General features: G+C 33.4%; 2 protein-coding genes across 3 annotated transcripts; both read left to right on the top strand.

Moving 5' to 3' along the window:
* Positions 1–185: 185 nt before the first annotated feature.
* Positions 186–3,706, top strand: LOC101499065 (chloride channel protein CLC-c). 2 transcript variants are annotated; one of them, XM_004499315.4, is made up of 7 exons: positions 186–828; positions 912–1,112; positions 1,188–1,365; positions 1,453–1,715; positions 1,814–2,083; positions 2,166–3,291; positions 3,369–3,706. In XM_004499315.4, the coding sequence occupies exons 1-7, from the start codon at positions 620–622 to the stop codon at positions 3,459–3,461; spliced, it is 2,340 nt and encodes a 779-aa protein (XP_004499372.1). In that variant the 5' UTR covers positions 186–619; the 3' UTR covers positions 3,462–3,706. The 2 variants fall into 2 exon arrangements, with proteins under 2 accessions (XP_004499372.1, XP_012570864.1); XM_012715410.3 differs by lacking the exon at positions 186–828 and having other exon boundaries at positions 974–1,112; positions 1,183–1,365.
* Positions 3,707–7,252: 3,546 nt separating this feature from the next.
* On the top strand, positions 7,253–20,072 carry LOC101498746 (dynamin-2A). Its single transcript, XM_004499314.4, has 22 exons — positions 7,253–7,680; positions 7,848–7,898; positions 8,005–8,125; positions 8,244–8,336; positions 8,504–8,565; positions 8,757–8,874; positions 9,094–9,436; positions 9,655–9,802; positions 11,435–11,536; positions 11,641–11,760; positions 11,904–11,987; positions 12,067–12,194; positions 13,799–13,883; positions 13,995–14,130; positions 15,026–15,102; positions 16,427–16,483; positions 17,205–17,352; positions 17,463–17,611; positions 17,924–18,037; positions 18,121–18,188; positions 18,932–19,107; positions 19,433–20,072. The coding sequence occupies exons 1-22, from the start codon at positions 7,549–7,551 to the stop codon at positions 19,663–19,665; spliced, it is 2,745 nt and encodes a 914-aa protein (XP_004499371.1). The 5' UTR covers positions 7,253–7,548; the 3' UTR covers positions 19,666–20,072.
* The last annotated feature ends 587 nt before the right edge of the window (positions 20,073–20,659 follow it).

The raw sequence follows: 20,659 nt of genomic DNA on the forward strand, positions 1-20,659 counted from the left end.
ATTAATATAAGTTTTTTATAATATTCTCAATTATATATTATTTTATTTTATATATTTTTTAATAAATAATTGAAAAAATTATTAATAAATTAATAATTAATATTAACCCTTTATATCGTAATAAAGGATTTTTTACTAGTATTATAAATAAATAAAGGAAAGAAGTATTTAATTGGAATGATTGGTGATGCACCCGAATGTTTTGTCATAACATGTAAAAAAAACAACGTGATTCGAAGCTTTATACTAACGGATTGTAGCATTCGGTGAAGTCCAAAGTCCCCGGGTACGTCAACATTGCATTGTCTCCCACAAATAGACATTTATCAATGAGTGACAATTATGCACGATTGACTTATCCTTTAACGATGTGAAAGTAACGTTGTCCTCTTACAGAGGTTAATGATATGTGCGCACTCTTCGCTCAAATTATATCCCTGCATCTTTGAGACCATTCTTTCCTCCTTTTTCTAATAATAATAATATCAATATCAACCAATTTGTCAACTAAGTCTTTCTTTCTTTCTATGCGATTTTGGTTTTGTGAAATTAAAGTTGATAGATGATGAATATTGATTGAGTAGTTTGAAGAAAGGAAAAGAAAAGAAAAGAAAATAATATGGAAATGGAGGAGGAGAGCCTGAGGGACGTAGAGCAGATGCTGGGGAAGGAGGAGGATGATATAGGAGGGATGTCAAGATCAATATCAGAATATGAGGGGTTGAGGCTCAGAGACCCTCTTCTTCTCAAGAATAACAGATTGAATACTACTTCACAAATTGCCATTGTTGGAGCCAATGTTTGTCCAATCGAAAGTCTCGACTACGAGTAATATTTTTATTTTTAGCCTTTCAATTCTTTATTGGTTCTAATGTAGTAGTATAATTAGAATAATGTGTGTGTGTGTGTAGGATCATAGAGAATGATCTATTCAAGCAAGACTGGAGATCAAGAGCAAGGGGTGAGATAAGACAGTATCTCCTCTTGAAATGGATGCTCGCACTTCTTATTGGTTTAGGCACAGGCCTTGTTGCCTTCTTCAATAACATTGGAGTTGAGAATATTGCTGGTTTCAAGCTTCTGCTCACCAATGATCTCATGCTTAACCACAAGTATGTATTCAGTATTCAATTGTATCCATTTTATTAACTTGGAATAACTGCGCTGCCATTTTTACTGCAGAACAGGTATCATCAGGCCTTTGCTGTCTATGCTGGTTGTAACATGCTTTTAGCCATGGCTGCAGCTGCCCTTTGTGCCTTCGTTGCCCCTGCAGCAGCAGGATCTGGCATACCTGAGGTCAAGGCATATCTCAATGGTGTAGATGCTCCTTCTATACTGGCTCCAAGCACCTTATTTGTCAAAGTTAGTTGGTTTGTGTTTGAGAATCTTTTTCTTCCTTGACTGGCATTGATTATAGTCCTTAACATGGATATGTCTTGAGATTTTCAGATTTTTGGTTCAATTTTTGGGGTTGCAGCTGGTTTTGTTGTGGGTAAAGAAGGACCTATGGTGCATACTGGTGCTTGCATAGGTAATTTACTTGGACAAGGTGGTTCTAAAAAATATGGACTGACATGGAAAGGGTTCAAATATTTTAAAAATGATAGAGATCGAAGGGATTTGATCACGTGCGGTGCGGCTGCTGGTGTTGCTGGTGCCTTTCGTGCCCCAGTTGGTGGTGTCCTTTTTGCACTTGAAGAAGCAGCTTCTTGGTCTTTTCTCTTTCTCTCTCTATTGTCTTCCACTTTGATGCAATTCAACCCATGCTAATTAATCTCATCCGGCTGGCTACATTTATGTGATTTTTCAGGTGGAGGAGTGCTCTCCTATGGCGAACATTTTTTACTGCAGCTGTAGTGGCTGTAGTGTTGAGAGGTTTCATGGAATATTGTAAGGGTGAAAATTGTGGTCTTTTTGGAGAAGGGGGGTTGATAATGTTTGATGTTAATTCAGTAAAGCCTGCATACAGCATACCTGATCTACTTGTAGTTATATTTCTTGGTGTTATTGGAGGTCTTTTGGGAAGCCTCTACAATTATCTTGTCGATAAGGTCCTTCGCACTTACAGCGTCATTAATGAGTATGTTATATTATAATAACTTCCTTCCTCAACCATATGAGTTATTTTGTAAGTGACTGTAAGTGTATATGTATTAATGCAGGAAAGGCCCTATATTTAAAATAATGCTTGTGATGATTTTATCCTTTCTGACCTCTTGCTGTTCATTTGGGGTTCCATGGCTATCAAAGTGCATCCCTTGTCCACCTCATTTGGGGGATCAATGTCCAACTGTAGGGCGTTCTGGACACTACAAGAATTTCCAATGTCCTCCAAACCACTACAATGACCTCGCCTCTCTTTTTTTTACTACCAACGATGATGCTATCCGCAACCTCTTTATTGCCGGCTCCGACAAAAGATTCCTCCTCTCCAGTCTGTTAATATTCTTTGTGACAATCTACATCCTCGGAATCATCACTTATGGCATTGCAATTCCATCGGGGTTGTTTATTCCGGTGATACTTGCAGGGGCTTCGTATGGTCGTGTTGCAGGAAGTCTGTTAAGTCGATTCACAGTTCTGGACGTTGGTTTGTTTGCACTGTTAGGAGCTGCGTCCTTCCTTGGTGGCACGATGAGAATGACAGTTTCTCTTTGTGTGATACTTCTTGAACTCACTAACAACCTCCTCATGCTCCCATTGGTGATGTTGGTACTCCTTATATCCAAGTCTGTAGCAGATTGTTTTAACAAAGGTGTTTATGATCAGATTGTGGAAATGAAGGGACTGCCTTATTTGGAAGCGCACGCACAACCATACATGAGGCAGTTAATTGCTAGTGATGTTGTTTCTGGTCCTTTGTTTACTTTATCTGGGATTGAAAAAGTGGGGAATATTGTGCACGCTTTAAAGATAACGAGACATAATGGATTTCCAATCATCGACGAGCCTCCTTTCTCAGATGGTCCAGAGTTGTGTGGGTTGGTTTTGAGGTCTCATCTCCTTGTACTTGTTAAACACAAGGCATTTACTATGGAGCAAAAGGAGATGCCTTCAATTTGGAACAAGTTCAGGGCACATGATTTTGGGAAAGCAGGTTCAGGGAAGGGGATAAGGCTGGAGGATATAGAGTTATCAGAGGAGGAGATGGAAATGTATGTTGACCTGCATCCTATTACTAACAGGTCACCTTATACAGTTGTGGAAACAACCTCTCTAGCTAAAACTGCAGTTCTTTTCCGCGAGCTTGGTCTCAGACACTTGTTGGTCGTGCCAAAGACACCCGGAGTAAGTCATTCATTCATTCATTTATTTTGTTACTTGTATCTTATCTAACAACGTTATACATTATTATTACTCTGCAGAGACCTCCAATTGTAGGGATCCTCACAAGGCACGATTTCATGCCCGAGCATATAGTGGGACTATACCCGCACTGCAACCCCGCAACTAAATAGCTATCAACCAATCTATATATATAGACATATCCTTCTAGCTAGTCTACTTCTACCAGAGGTCACGTGAGTGTGCTCGAGATCAACCATAACAAAATTTTGGATCTTCTCGTCAACTTGATGTATTGTTTTTTTTTCCTCGATATATATAGTTAATAGGCCTGTAATAGAAAATCTTATACATCATATCATAAACCATGCTATCATTTCAAGACATGGATATTATTCCAACTTTTTATTTTATTTTATTTACTTCTCTACAATTCAATTCATGAGTTTATACTTTTTTTTTAAGACGATCCAATAAATATTATTAGAAATTTACACACAATTACGAGTTCTCGAGTATAAATTTGATATATAATATTTAATCTAATAATATTAACATTTGTGAGTTGAGATATGACTTACAAACTAAAAGTTTGTACTTCATTATACTTAAAAACAAAAAAATAAGTATAAAGTTGTCCAGAAGAGATATGAAACACCAAATTATAAAATACAATAAAATTCATTACTTGTTTTTCTCCTTCTGTAACTCTTATTTTGATGCTTAAATAGAGGCTTAATCACGTAAGACACTAAGCCGAGTATCAAGTTCCTTTTGTCAAAAAGTTCCTTAGGATCTGAAAATGTTTTATATTTTTAATTCTAAAATGTGTGTTCATTTAACTTTGATGAAATGCTTCTCAAATAAAATGCAAGTTAATATAAATGCATTTCTAAAAAGATTGAGAGCAGTTTTTAATTTTTCGATATTTTAATTGTTTCTAAAAATATTAATTGTTCGTCTCAAAAGTAGTTTACCTCCTTATTAACATGTAAAACTGACACAAATTTAAAAAATTAAAACAATAAATATTTTCATAAATAAAGAGTCTCTTAATTATATTCATTATCTTTATATAAGGTGTAAACTCACCGATAAGAAGTTAACTTTATAATATCAAGTAATATACTTCGAATTTCATTTATGAATCACAAAATGACTATTAATATTAATGCTATTAATAATAATTTTCTATTTTCCATTTTTTTTAAATTGCTCTTAATAATTTATTTTGATGAAACTCATACAATTTTTTATGGTGGTTTGCGTTTTGAGATGAGAGCATTGACCCAATCATGTGTTTGTAGCTGATATATTGTTAAAAATCTATAAATTTATTTTAAAATACATTAAAATAGATACTTTTATAATTAAAAGTGTACTGTAATATTAATTTATTTGAAATATTTTTGTAATATGTTCACTTTGTTCATATAAAGTTATGCTTTCATCTCTTAAATGATGTTTCAATTACATACACTCCTCTCTTTTGTATCTCCATTTTTCACCATATACCTATTTAACTTTTTTCTATTGTAATATAAAACAATAACTTTTGATTCACACTTTTTCCCCTTAAACAATAAGAGAGAAAATAAAAAAATTGGAGGTTCTATTAAAGCTATTTAAAAGTAAATATCACAAGATAATGGTAAAATTTAGGTGGCCTTCTAATAATTGTGGATAATTTATTCATGGTGTGGCATCAATGAAGTTCATTTCATTAATTATGTCACACTTTTATTGTAATTTATAAAATTTTATGTATATTTTTTATTATTTGTATATTCATCCCACTTTCAATTATTGTTCGTCTTTCATTAAAATAAAAAATAAAAAATAGTGCAGGAATTATGAGACTCAAATCCAATTAATTATAAATTATAAATGTGTTGACCTAACAGTTCAATCTCAATTAATTAGACTAATTATGACTTGTAAATTCTAATTTCATTAATCTAACGATTCAATATTAACTAGTTGGACTAATTATAGTTTAAAAATTATAATTTCAACTATTCAATTGTTTAGTATTAATTAATTAAACTATCAATGACTATTAAATTATAATTTCAATAATCCAATTGTCCCGTCTAACTTAATTACTCTAACTATGACTTAAAAATTATAATTGTGTTGATCCAACGATTCTTTATTAACTAATTAAACTAACTATGATTTAAAAAATATAATTTTGACAATTGAACCGTTCAATGTGAACTACTTAGACAAACTTTGACTATCAAATTCAAGTTTCGATGATCTAACGGTTCAGTCTAATCTAATTAGACTAAATATGACTTATAAATTAGAATTTCAACGATCTAACTGTTTAACATTAACTAATTAGACTAATAATGACATATAGAATTGAATTCCGATGATCCATTAGTTAAATGTAACTAATAAAACTAACTATGATTAAAAAGTTATAATTTTGACGATGCAACGGTTTAATTTTAACTAGTTAGACCAATAATGACTTAAAAATTATAATATCGATAATTTTATTGTTTAATCTTACCTAATTAGACGAACAATTACTTAGAAATTTAAATATTGATGATTTAATTATTCAATATAAATATACTAATTAGACTAATTATAACTTATAAATTATAATTTAAATGATCAAATAGTTCAGTCTAACCTAATTAAATTAACTATGACACAATCCTTAAGTCTTAGCTCAATTGAAAAATATCGATATTGTTAGGTTGAAAGTCTTGTCTTGAGTTCTAATTTTGATGATCCTACGATTCAATCTTAATTAATTAGTTTAACTATTACTTTTAAATTTTAATTATCAAACGATGTAATTTTTACCAAAAAAAACTTACTATTTAACTCTTAATATATAATAAGTTAATTATATAATAATTAATTTATCAGTTTTTAAACGTGAATACGTTTGATTTTTCATCTCTCATTTAATATCTTTTTAGTTTCTACCACTGTTTTACAATCCGGATCAATGCTCAACTAAGTTAAAGTATTGAATTAATAGATAATTTTGATTGAATAACTGAGACATTAGTTAAATTGAATGACCTTTGACCTTTACCTAATTTATATTTAAAGCTTTTAAAAATTCATTAGAAAAAAAAATTATATTTAAAAATATATATCATAACAAATTTATTTATTTTATTTACAAGTCATGAGAAAAACAAAATATAATAGATTATTTATACATATAAAGTTACATAAAAAATTAATGTGTGAATTAACTACTTCATTACATACAATTGATTATTAGTTAAGATGATTATATTAATTGAATAAACATATAATCAAGTTTGGTGAAGTGGTTATATGATCCAAAAAACGAATATGGAACATCTCATACTTGATATTTGGAAACATTAAACATCATTAATTAAGACATAGAATTTCATTAATTGAAAGTGGGGGTGAATATATAAAGAATAAAAAATATATAAAATATAATAATGAGTATATAAATAGTAGAAAACACATGTTTAATTTTCATTGGTTCTATATCATCATGGGTAAACCTCTATAAATAGTAGAAAACACATGTTTATTAACCCAACAATTAAATTAAAAAACTATTTGAAATCAAATAATTTCAAATATATATATATATATATATATTAAATATATTAAATATAAGTAAATCTCAATTGACATATTACTGAACTACAAAATTTGAATTTATAAGAAATTGTGTGTTTTTTTAACTAAGTGTTTAGCATTATCGTAAAATTATATTAATATATCAAAACCATAATAACAAAGAATATCAAGAATTTCAATTTATTAAATTGGTAAAATTAAATGTTCTTTTTCGGAGGTGAAATTAAATGTTATTTTTTTGACGTAATAAATAGTACTCCAGTATTTTTTGTTTAGATGAATAAATAAGTAATAATTTAGTTAAAAAAGAAAATATAATAAGGTGATAAGTTATAATGGTAGCGGCGAGAAAGGTAGAAAGCGCGAAATAGAGGGACGTAAGTCGTAAGAAGAAAAATTGAAACAAAAAGTTAAAAAGTTGCAATAGAAAATTAGCAATGGCATCAGAGTAAAGGGGGGGTTCAGCATAGCATAAGCAATTAAACATTATTATTATAATAAGAGTTAAGCAGTTGGTGATTTAATTTGGATTTTGGTTGGAGGGTCTCTGCTCCTCATTTTCATTTTCGTTGAGCAGTATTGTGACGGGTGAACGTTTTCGTTGCATCGAAATCAAATCTGTTGGAATCGCCGGAAACCTAATTATTCCGTTCAGATCCGATGGAGGCAATTGAGGAATTGGTTCAGCTCTCCGATTCCATGCGCCAAGCTGCTGCCCTTCTCGCCGACGAAGACATCGAAGACTCCAGACGCACTTCCACTTTTCTCAACGTCGTTGGCCTTGGCAATGTCGTAAGTTTCTTTTTTCTCCCACTATTTTGGAATCCTTTTTTTTCTTCTTCATATGATCCACATGGAGGATGCAAATTGCACCCTCACACACACACTCACACTCATTATTGTTTGTTTTGGATCCAATATTCATAATACAAAGTGAAACTATTGTGATGATGGATCAGGGTGCTGGAAAATCTGCTACATTGAATAGTCTCATTGGTCATCCTATTTTGGTATTATTATTATTATTATTATTATTATTATTCCCCATATATATATATATATTTCCATTTTTCTCTTTCTATTTACCCACTAACTAACTAAAACTACAAACTGCAGCCCACCGGTGAAAATGGCGCTACCAGGGCTCCCATTAGCATTGAATTGAATAGAGACACTTCCTTAACCACCAAGTCTATCATCCTCCAAATCGATAATAAATCTCAGCAGGTTTCTGCAAGTATGAACCGCACCTCTTTTCTTTTTCTCTTTTCTTTTTGTTTCTACATTTATTTACACATGTCGTTTGTGCTTCTTACAAAATTGTCATGTTTCTGATACTCTTACTCTCCTTGCAGGTGCCCTTCGACATTCTCTTCAGGATAGACTTAGCAAAGGTTCATCTGGAAAGAGCCGTGATGAAATATATCTAAAACTTCGTACCGGTACCGGTAAGTCCTTTATCACATTATGTGTTGCGTGTTTCTGGGAAGATGAAATTAAACTAAACAAGCATTGGTTTTGTCTCCTTTCAATGGGGTTGGACATGCAACATAAGTGCATGCTGGCATTGGCATCACAACATTTTTTTATTTTGTTCTGTTCTGTAATCCTGCAGCACCTCCGTTGAAATTGATTGATTTGCCTGGATTGGACCAGCGAATAGTGGATGACAAAATGGTGAGTTCGCATAAGTTATGTTGTTCTAACTTTTTGAGTGATGAGTATGTTGTGGCCAGTTAATAATGCACTTCCATTCTCAATTGATGTTGGATGGTGTATTGGATTTTAATTTTTTTCTCAGATCTACAGATATTTGTTATGTACTTTCTTTCTATAGATCCTTAATTTCTTATTTTGTATCATTTTAGATCAGTGAATATGTTGAGCACAATGACGCTATTTTGCTGGTAGTAGTTCCTGCGGCTCAGGCACCAGAAATTTCATCATCACGAGCCCTTAGAGTAGCAAAAGAATATGATGCAGAATGTAAGCTTTTAGCTTTTGTTTCAGTCCCCCCCCCCCCAAAATTGTTAGGGGTTTGATTTGATACTTGCAACCCTCATTTTATTTCTAAATAATATTGAATTTCTTCACAAGAAGAGTGAGTGTAGGCATATTTTAAGCTTAAAACTGAATTAGACATTCCTTTCATATCCCTACAGTACCAGTTTGTTTAACTTATTTTAATGTGCCTTTCAACTGTAGCCACCAGAACAGTTGGTGTTATCAGTAAAATTGATCAGGCAGCCACAGAGCCCAAAGCCCTTGCAGCTGTGCAGGCACTCTTATTGAACCAGGGACCACCAAAAACCTCTGATATTCCGTGGGTTGCTTTGATAGGCCAATCTGTTTCTATAGCTTCTGCACAGTCTGGGAGTGGTGCACCCGAGAGCTCGTTGGAAACTGCTTGGCGAGCTGAAACTGAAAGTTTAAAATCAATATTGACTGGAGCCCCTCAAAGCAAACTTGGTAGAATTGCTTTGGTCGAGTCTCTTGCTGGGCAGATCCGCAATCGTATGAAGCTTCGGCTTCCAACACTCCTCACTGGGTATTTATTTTTGGCTAGCTTATTATTTCTTGTTGTTTGTTGTCGAGGTTCCACTTGCACTTTCTCCACTCATGATGTTGCAGCAAGCACATTGCCAACATCAAAGTGCATTCAGTTTTTTAATATCATCTAGATTTTCTCTGTCTTAAATGTTCACACATAATGTCTGCTATAAAAGTGAAAGTAGCCATCGTAATCCTTCATTTAAAATGCTGCAGCCTTCAGGGAAAGTCTCAAGTTGTTCAGGAAGAGTTAGTGAAGCTCGGTGAACAAATGGTTAGTACTTCTGAAGGTACAAGAGCTCTAGGCTTGGAGTTATGCCGTGAATTTGAGGAGAAGTTTCTTCAACATCTCACTGGAGGCGAGGTCAGTAGTTATTATTATTTATTTTTACATGGTGTAGCAGCAACGGTGCATAGATTTTTGCACTGTGCAATCTATGCAGTGAGTTGGTCCATTTAATTTAATTTAATTATAGATAAAAGCCAGACTTTTCAATTTCTTATCACTACCACTCTTTTTGGATGGCATTATCTTGTTAACCTCTTTGTGTTCAGCAAAAGCTATTTCACAAGGATTTTGTTATTGGATATTAAACTCGCATAATTATTTCAATTGATGTGTTTTTCCTTATCTATAAGAAGATATATTTTCTTGCTTCCATACCTCTCTCTCTCTCTCTAAAGCTCGGTGAACAAATGGTTAGTACTTCTGAAGGTACAAGAGCTCTAGGCTTGGAGTTATGCCGTGAATTTGAGGAGAAGTTTCTTCAACATCTCACTGGAGGCGAGGTCAGTAGTTATTATTATTTATTTTTACATGGTGTAGCAGCAACGGTGCATAGATTTTTGCACTGTGCAATCTATGCAGTGAGTTGGTCCATTTAATTTAATTTAATTATAGATAAAAGCCAGACTTTTCAATTTCTTATCACTACCACTCTTTTTGGATGGCATTATCTTGTTAACCTCTTTGTGTTCAGCAAAAGCTATTTCACAAGGATTTTGTTATTGGATATTAAACTCGCATAATTATTTCAATTGATGTGTTTTTCCTTATCTATAAGAAGATATATTTTCTTGCTTCCATACCTCTCTCTCTCTCTCTATATATATATATATATATATATCTTCATAAACAGGTTTATACTTAGTGTACGATGATGTGATGAATAATATGTAGCAAAACACTAAGATCTAATTATACTATAGAAGAGTCCTAGTCCTTCCTAATTAAATAAGTATAAGTATATTGAAATATGAAAACCACTCCTGATATGCAATAATGATACCCAAGATATTTCTTCTAAAGTTTCTTACAGAAAATTTTGATGGGGAAAATCCTATAGGACAGGAGCAAGAGATAATTAAGTACTAACAGCAGAAAAACCACATGAGTAATAATGTCAGAACAACTAATAACTGATTTTATGCTACACCTTTTCCTCATTAAGGAAACTTATTTATGCCTCTTATTTATTAAAAGAATTATATTAAGACTAAAAGAAGGCATTGCAAAGTTAAAGTAGGATGCAGAATCCTCCAAAGCAAAATAATATAACAGAAATGAAACACCTAATCTTATCTCCCTAATCAAGTCATGTGCCAAAGAATACACCAACCTGTAGCATAGGTCTCACGGCTTCACAGATTTTTAGCTTTTTTAGTTCTACCAAAACCACAAAAGCTAATGTGTAATCATCTAGAACTGTTCCAGGGACCTATGATGCACCCAACATTCGTTAAAAATCCTGAATATGGAATTCCAAAAATAAACCACAACATAACAACACGAGTAAATGTGTTGAAACTTATCAAACTGGCTCTGAAAAAAGGGATTCAAATGTTTGAACTCTTTACACTGATACTAGGACAGGTCATTTGTTTCTTAAGATCTTTTTCCCCTTGTATCTCAGATGTTGGGAAGGGGACTAGACGAATGTATAGCACAAGAATACTATATTTTATATATCAATTTTTTTTCTTCATTTCCTTTCAGGGTAATGGTTGGAAAGTGGTTGCCAGTTTTGAAGGAAATTTTCCAAACAGGATCAAGCAACTTCCCATTGACAGACACTTTGACATTAACAATGTCAAGAGGGTAAATCTTCTCCATTAAAGTTATCATATTGTTTAAGTAGAATTTATTTCAACACATTCTCTTGAGATGCTTGTTTCTTATATTTATGTTTTGGCTTATGTCAGATTGTCCTAGAAGCAGATGGATATCAACCTTATCTTATCTCTCCAGAGAAAGGTCTGAGGTCCTTAATAAAAGGCGTTCTTGAACTGGCAAAGGAGCCATCACGGCTGTGTGTTGACGAGGTATGATTCTAAATATGTTGTTGGTTTTGTTTCAAGAGACACTAAGATTTCTGAGCCACAAATGAATAGTATAAAATATAATTGGATACTGATAGGAACTGGTATTTGTTTTTAAGAAATTATTTCGGCATCTACCATATTAGGTACATCGTGTGCTTGTGGATCTAGTTTCTTCTGCTGCAAATGCTACACCTGGTCTTGGGAGATATCCTCCATTCAAGAGAGAGGTAACTATGGTTTCCGTAATTTTATATGCAACTTGGCTTGTTTTTAGAAATTATTTAGCTCATTTGTTACTATTTTCAGATTGTGGCAATCGCAAGTTCTGCCCTGGAGTCATTTAAAAATGAATCCAAGAAAATGGTGGTTGCATTAGTTGATATGGAACGTGCATTTGTTCCACCCCAACATTTTATTCGTCTAGTTCAGAGGCGGTATGCTTAACAGATGACACATGTTACATCCTTATTTATGAATTTAAAATCTTAATGTCCTTTATGGGAATCATACATGATACATGAGCCTCTGAGGTTGAATTTGAAACTCATTAGAATCACTACCATTGGTTTGGTATTGGTATATATGACTTCTAGAACCACCAAGGAATCTTATGATTGGATATTTTAATGGGAATGAATAAGTAAATGGCTGCGATTCTTAATATTGAATTTCTGTAGTAGCTACGGTCTGTGAGCTTACTTGATTGAAATTTTCCAAGTATATGTGTATATTGTTAGTTGCCTATCAGTGGAAGTTGTTTAAATCTGCATGTCAAAAGAAAAGAGGGAAAATAAGATTGAAAATCTTATCACGATAGATCTTGTTTAATTTGCCTGTTTGGTTTCAGAAAGTTATTTCTGCATTTACTTTGAATTGCAAAGTTTGGGGACTCTTTGGTTTCAGAAAATGTTTTATGTTTTCACTTTTAGTTACGAAACTGCCACCTTTTCACTATGTTTCCAGAATTAAAAAAATTTGTACAGGAAATAGCAAAAACAATATTTGTTTTTGTTTTGTACAAAACATTTTCTATTTTCAAAAGTTTTCAGTATTCCTTTTACAAATATAGTTAAAACAGGAAGAAAAAAAAGTTAAGCAATCTCACAGTTCTGTAGTTAAACGTGAAAACAAAAAAGTAGAAAACATTTTCTGAACCAAACAGTGCCCAACCTTTGCAGCTAGCTTTTTCTATTTAGTAAGGGGGTGAAATTTTTTTTCTTCATGAGCACAATAATGTGCATTGTTAGGATAAATAGCTAATAGGAGTTAAAGTAGTTTGCATTAGTTAGAGGAGGCTCAATTAAAATAAATAGGGAAAAATAGTTAATGGATTCATTTTGTGAATTTGATTGTTGTGCGTAAAAGGATAAATCCTGTGTGGGAGGAACCCGTTGGAGGAGAGATCTGTCTCCTATTCATTCAATAACATTGTGCTTTTCTGCTCGCTATCAACTTTCCATTTCTTTTATTTGAGTTGCTAGCAAATTGACATCGGTTTTATGCACACAAAAATGCTCTGATGAATGAGCACTTTGGCATTCATCACATTCTCTGCTAATAGGCAACCAACCCATGTTGACGGTTGTTAAAAAGTGAAGGGGAGTAGTGAGTGCATAGCAGAGATAATGGCTTAGATGCCTTTACTATTATTGAAATCTTGAAAGCATTTGTTGACTACTTCAAATTCAATATCCTGGTATCTCATGGTTTTTTACTACCCATTTTCTAGTTATCTGAAAATAAATTATTTATGAAAGGTTTTTCTGCTCACTTTTTTAAATCCTTTTGGAGAATTACTAGTTTGTCCTTCCACTTAAGTTGTTAGGGCATAGATTGATAAGTTCTTAAATCCACTTTTTGTTGGGCTAATGGACAGTTAACGATTAAATGAGGTTGGAGTTCTATATCTATGTCGATGCCATGATAACATAATTTCGTATGTCCATATGTTCACTATAGTCTTTAACTGTCTGACTGCAGTTGTATGTATATTAATTTAATTTAATATGCTTTAACACTGTCAACTAATTTAAATTAGAATGGAAAGGCAACGCCGGGAAGAGGAGCTAAAGACCCGGTCATCCAAAAAGGGACTTGATGCAGAACAGTCGATTCTAAATAGGGTGTGTGATCATTTACTTTAAAAATCGCTGGCTTGGATTTGTAACACATACCATACATGCTTAAATTTTGGCTTTTTATGTATGAGATGCATGTCCCATTTCCTTTTCTAGGCAACTAGTCCTCAAACAGGCCAACAAAGTGGAGGAAACTTAAAATCGATGAAAGAGAAATCCAGTCCACAAGACAAGGATACACAAGAGGGGTCTGGCTTGAAGGTTGCTGGCCCTGATGGAGAGATTACTGCAGGTTTTTTCCATTCATCCTAAAATTTGTATTCTAGGTCTAATTTGTTTGTGATATCTCCATTCAGTCTGTTGCATCCCTTTATTAAGTATGTGGCTTCCTTTTCTTATCTTATTAATATCACTATTCCTATATAGATCTGGAGCTTTAGTATTCACCTTTATCAAAACAGTTACGTTCATTTGCTTGAGTCATCCTTATCAAATATCACTTGCAATCATTGGATATTTCCAAATATTGTTGGGCACACTTAGTTTTGGGTGATAGCTTAGTTACTAATTTGATGATGCATACAGGTAAAAAGTTCCTTTCTGTTTTTAAACAAAGAAAAGACAAAAATAGGATTACCTTGCTATATTTTCCAATTAAATCTTGACATAATACATTACATTGGAGTGTAGTATCTAGTATCTCAATTATGTAAAATGGAAAGCTTAACTGACTTTCTGTTACGACAGTTAGGCTTAGTTAAAGTAGTTATAATTTGTTGATCTCATTCAATGAATAACTACTACAATCCGTACAATAGTAAAATCAATCAATACAATTCTGTTTTCAGATGCCAAATCTCTCTCTCTCTCTCTCCCTCTCTATATGTGGGCGCGTGTGTGTGAATTCTTCTAGTTAAAGAATTCTAATACCAGAGGCATTGTTTCCCACCTAGCCGTTTTTGGTGGATATCAATATATGTTTTGCTTTTGATGTAATTTCCACAATAGTGATCCATCGTTGTAGGTATTCATTTGATCTGAGGACCATGTCAGTTTCTATACCTTCCCTTTCTTTCTGGGCCTGCCTTTTGTTTTTTCCTCTCCCCGATCCATTTTAAAGTATGGGGTCATTTTTTTAGTTCTCAAGTTCAGTATTTTGATTTAACTTCTGTAAACTCTAAATGCAGGATATATGTTGAAAAAGAGTGGCAAAGGTAGTGGTTGGAGTAAACGATGGTTTGTTCTAAACGAAAAGAGTGGCAAGGTTAGTAAATTTATCGATTCAGAACAGATCTAGTTCAAGAACTTAACCAACCAGCATAGAAGCCTAGTAACTGCACGAAAACTGTTTTATGATATTAGAACTTTTTTAATATTGAAGATGATATTTTGTGAATTCATTTGGGGTATGGAGGATAGCTGGCTCTTATGGATTCTGAGAGTAGCTTCTTTCTTGGGCTTATCACTTTTTGGTTTGTTAAGGATAAACTCTCCTAAAAGCTGAAGTTCATATGGTGTAAACTGTTATTGGTATTATATCTCCAACATGCCCACCCTAAAACTGGAACTGAGATTGATAGTGAATTATTTTAAATTGAATTGTCAACTAATCAGTCTGTACATATTTTACATACAAGAGAGAATCTCTCATAAAAAGGAAATGACATATTGAATACCAATGGCAAGTGGTGTGACGATTGGAGGCCTGGAAGACTGAACTTGAAGCTCAATGAGATCTGACTCTGTTTTGCGAGTGTGGCCGTTCCAATGGTAGTGGCTAGATCAATGATGTCTAGGTGGAGTGTCCGCACACAGCTTTGTGGCAGGCCGATTATACTGCTAGGGTTTCTGTTTTGGGACATTTGACTATCCCTTATAAATATTGTATATTGTTTAGACAATTAGACTATACATACATACACACACACTGCAGAAAATCTTTCAGAAAAAGGGATATTAGAACATGGTTAAATTATCCAAGGAAACTATATCAAGAATAATAAAGAAACATAATAACTAATAATTATAATTAATATGCCCTTTCATGCAACAGCTTTTATGTTTGAAGTTTGAACTTGAAGCATGGGCAATAATTGAATCCAGTCTCTATCTTGTGTTGAAGTTCAACTTTTTAATTAAGGAGGATCAGGGTGACATGGATTAATCTATTAACCAATTGCTCACAGAGGCTTGACTCTCATGCTACTAAAGCTTAAGCTTTTAGGCTTGTGATTAGTTTAATCTATCGAATAGGGTCTTGAACCTGCTTTAAGTTAATTTTTTTATAAAAGGGAAATCTCTATTGACAGGAATCTTGAATATATTGTCCCATCATAGTTTTTGGTGTGCAAATATTTTACTAAATTTGTTTCATGGATTGGTTTGATGACGCCCAAAGCTCCAAGGCAAAGTACCTTGAGGAAATACCATATTTCAAGGTACCTTGACCTTGAGCATAATTACCTACACCAACACAGCCTGTGAATAACTCTTTCTAGACATCCTATATCATATGGACTGATTTGATGGGTGGCCGATGATTAATGTTTTCTGAATTTTGATGGTTTCACTGTGCTTTATTTTGCCAGCTTGGATATACCAAAAAACAAGAAGAGAGACACTTTCGAGGAGTAATTACATTAGAGGTATGCATTTATTGAGTCTATGTTAGAATGCTTATGAACTTTAACATCTATTGTTTTTTAGAAAAATAAGAGCCTCTAGTCAAAAGAAGCCGCTATAGCGACATTGCGTCTGCAGCGGTTACTACTGTGATGCTCCTTCTACTTATAGCCGTTCCCTATGTTTTCTTAGACATTTTGGTCGTTTAACCTTAAAACATATTTGCTTTATATTGGGTTTCAATATTGGTAACTATATTCTTTGATTATTAGTTATGAAAATGTCTTTAATTTTGTATATTATATTTTTTATGTGTATGGTACTATGGTATAAATTTCTTGTTTTGTTTCTCTAACCTTCAATATAGCAGCTATACCACTACTCGCTATACCGCTATAGCGATTTGGGGGTCAGCTGAGCTGCTACGCTTCACTATCCGTCATTGACTACAATACATAGTTAAGAACAAGGAAGAGTCAAATAACCTCACAGTGTAATCATTTCAAAAAACATCTTTGTTAGAATTGTACCGTGTGGTGATTTGGTCCTTTTATGGATAGTCTCGTGTGAGGTGAAGTTTCATTTATGCTTTGTAAATATCCCTCTACACGAAGCAAAGTTCATAAATGTTTTAAACTCTTAGGCTTCTTTTGTGTAGTGGCATATCATTGTGGTTCATATAATGCTTCATTTGAAGAGTTGGAACTTGGAAGTTGATTGTAATAATGCCTGTTGTGTAATCAGGAATGCATTATTGATGAGATTTCTGATGATGATGAAGCCTCTGCAAAGAGTTCCAAGGATAAAAAGTCCAATGGATCAGATTCTGGAAAAGCAACTAACCTTGTTTTCAAGATAACTAGCAAGGTCCCCTATAAGACTGTTATGAAAGGTAGTCATCCATGTTCTAATTTGTGCATATCCTCCTCTTTCTCTCTCAAATCCATTACCAGATATGAACCATGCCTGGACTGTATCAATGTTGGAATATGCATTTTGCAGCTCAAAGTACAGTTTTGTTGAAGGCTGAGAGCATGGCAGATAAGGTTGAGTGGATCAACAAGCTGAGAAATATTGCACAGGCTAAAGGAGGTCAACCCATTGGTGAACCCAGTTTTCCCATGCGACAAAGTCTTTCTGATGGTTCCCTTGTAAGTAATTATTTTTTGTTGTTGTTCTTTTTTATGTGATTCATTTAAACAGTGACCAATTATACACTTGAATTTTGTTTTCTTCCCCTATCAATGGTTCACACATTTCTTGGTTTATTTGGGATTTATTTTTTGAATACTTTTTTCCCTTGATTGCCTCCTTATGATGAAAGATACATTGAAATGAATTCACGGGGCCTTGGGATAGGAACATAGAATATAATCCTTTACCAATTGCTATTTAGTTTTTCAAAAGTTACAAGCATGAACCAATTTTCGTAACAATTTATTCATGCTGCAAAATCTTTTTAGGATACTATGGCTAGAAAACCTGCTGATCCAGAAGAGGAGCTGAGATGGATGTCTCAGGAAGTGCGCGGTTATGTTGAAGCTGTTCTTAACAGCCTTGCTGCCAATGTCCCAAAAGTGAGTTAATTTTATTGACTTCCCATAATTCTTCTGTTCAGATTTGGTGCTGTTGGTGAGATCAGTTAGTTTTGGGTGAGCAGGCAGTTGTTCTTTGCCAAGTAGAGAAAGCTAAAGAAGACATGCTTAACCAGTTATACAGTTCCATCAGGTTAGTACTGTCTCTTCTTGCCTTGCTGTCTGCTGACTTTCAAGTGTGTTTTTTATTAATGGGGATATTATTTAATGTACTGATGTCCTTCCCATTTTCCCTCCTTTAACCCATCAAAACATTAATGTTCATGCAACCTAATTGTGATAAGGTACCACATATTTGATACAAGAAGGATAAGTAAATACTCCCTCCGGTCTCAAATATAAGAGAAAATGGGTTAACAAAAATGAATGTATTTGCTCCAAAATTTAGACCAAATACATCAATTTTGTTGACCAAACTTTCTCTTATATTCAAGACTAGAGGGAGTAGTTTATATGGTCTAGTGATATTCTTGCATCCTTAAGGAACAAGATTATAAATTTGGCATCTCTATGATGTTTCATCTCATATTTATCCCAATAGAGTTACCATTTATGTTATGTAGAGTAGAGAGACTTGGCAGATTTGTGGCATTCTTAAATTTAGTTATTTTTTGTACGTTCCTTCTATTATCTATTTTTTTCTGTTACCTAAAAAAATCTATATTTTTCTGTTAAATATGATTTCTTATGTGACCTTATCCTTTCGTTTGTAGTACTTTCCCTTTTCTGTCTAATACCTTTTTTTATTTCTAAAAAACAATAATACTTGATTTCTGAGATATTCATTTTATCTTAAAGAGTTCATTTGTTTATTCTTTAAGAATGAAACATTTAATTGTGCATTTTTTTTCTTCTTTTTCATGTTGTGTTTGGCAGTGGTGTAAGCTCAGCAAAAATTGAGGAACTACTTCAGGAGGACCAAAATGTCAAGAGTAGAAGGGAGCGTGCTCAGAAACAGTCTTCCCTTCTTTCGAAACTTACCAGGCAGCTAAGTGTCCATGACAATAGAGCAGCTGCCGCGTCCAATTGGTCTGATAGAGGGAGTGCAGCAGGTAATGTCCACAAATTCGCTTGAAATTCATTCTTGAAATTTTCCAACATACTGTTTTATTCATGAAAGTTTAGCTGACATGTAATGTTATCTGTTTGGGAACAACTTGAAGTTCTGCATTTTATCAAGAAAAAATATGATTATGATATAGAAATTTCGTTTTCATTCTTTAGGAACATAAAAGTGGTTGAATATGTTTAGTAGGTTGATTGTAAACTTATTATGTCTATTCTGTTGCACAGAATCTGCAGTATGCATCAGTTGAGTGTATAGACTATTACTTTATTATTATTTTTCATATAATTTTGACAAACATATTAATACAGAAAGCAGCCCACGAAGCTCTGGACCAACATCAGGTGATGATTGGAGGTCTGCGTTTGATGCTGCTGCCAATGGTCCAGGCGACTCATTATCTAGGTATGGTTCTGGTGGTCACAGTAGACGTTACAGTGATCCATCCCAAAATGGCGATCTGAGCTCAGGCTCAAATTCTAGCAGTCGCCGGACACCAAATCGGTTGCCTCCTGCTCCTCCACAGTCTAGCTCAAGATATTAGATAAAGCTGCTTATAATTTTGGTCAAAATTATGCATTCTTCTCGAATGGACGCCTTCAATTTTTTCTGCTGATAACAAGACTGTTCCACATCCTTTTTTAAGTGACTTAGATCGGAATGTTATAGGTTTGTAGATAAGTATTGTTTTCGCAGTGATCTGAGGGCTCAGTATGTGTCCAATTTTATTCCCTTACTGGGTATGTGGGGGCATTGTTGGGTGAGATGATATTGTATCTCCCCGACTTTCTTTTCCTCTTACAGATGTAATTGTTTTGTATCTAATGTGATTATCAGCTTTTATACCAATGCGCATTTATCATGAGTGCTTTATGTAATAAGCACTAGATTGTTCCAGGTTAAATTAAATATAAGAAAAGAAAAAGTTAATGGTTAGAATTTACCATTCAATTGATGACATTGGTCGAGGAGTATAGTATGTTAGTATCCCTTAGTTACTCTGCAAGTGACAAATAGTTATAAGCCTGCCTCGTACCTCCATGGGATCTGGGGAGACCATCGTAATCCTAAAGACGTTTTGGCATATATTGGACTGCGCAAATTTGGGGGCAACCTGAGGGCCAAAGGGAGTAATATATTGTCATTAATGATGATTGTAGATAACTTTATTTTTTTAAATAAATATTGTAGAGAACTATAGGTTATAAATTGTCACTAAATAATTTACTTTCAATTTTTAATTTAATATTTATTTTTTATTTAAATATAACTGTGATCATTTATATGTTATTAGATATTCGTTATTATCTTTTATTTTTTTTAAAATTATTTTTGTCTTTTAGAAATTAATAATGAATATTAGCCTTTTTTATCCTAACTCTTTCAAATGTTTGTATGATAACTATTGTGATTTATTGAAATTTAATATTTGATCAATTATAAAGTTAAGTGTGCAAACTTAACAAGGATGAAATAAAAATACCGAGAACTTTGATAAATATATTTTACGCTAAATTACATATGTGATCTTTTTACTT

Source organism: Cicer arietinum, chromosome 7 (genome assembly GCF_000331145.2).
Source record: "Cicer arietinum cultivar CDC Frontier isolate Library 1 chromosome 7, Cicar.CDCFrontier_v2.0, whole genome shotgun sequence".
Lineage (NCBI taxonomy): Eukaryota > Viridiplantae > Streptophyta > Magnoliopsida > Fabales > Fabaceae > Cicer > Cicer arietinum.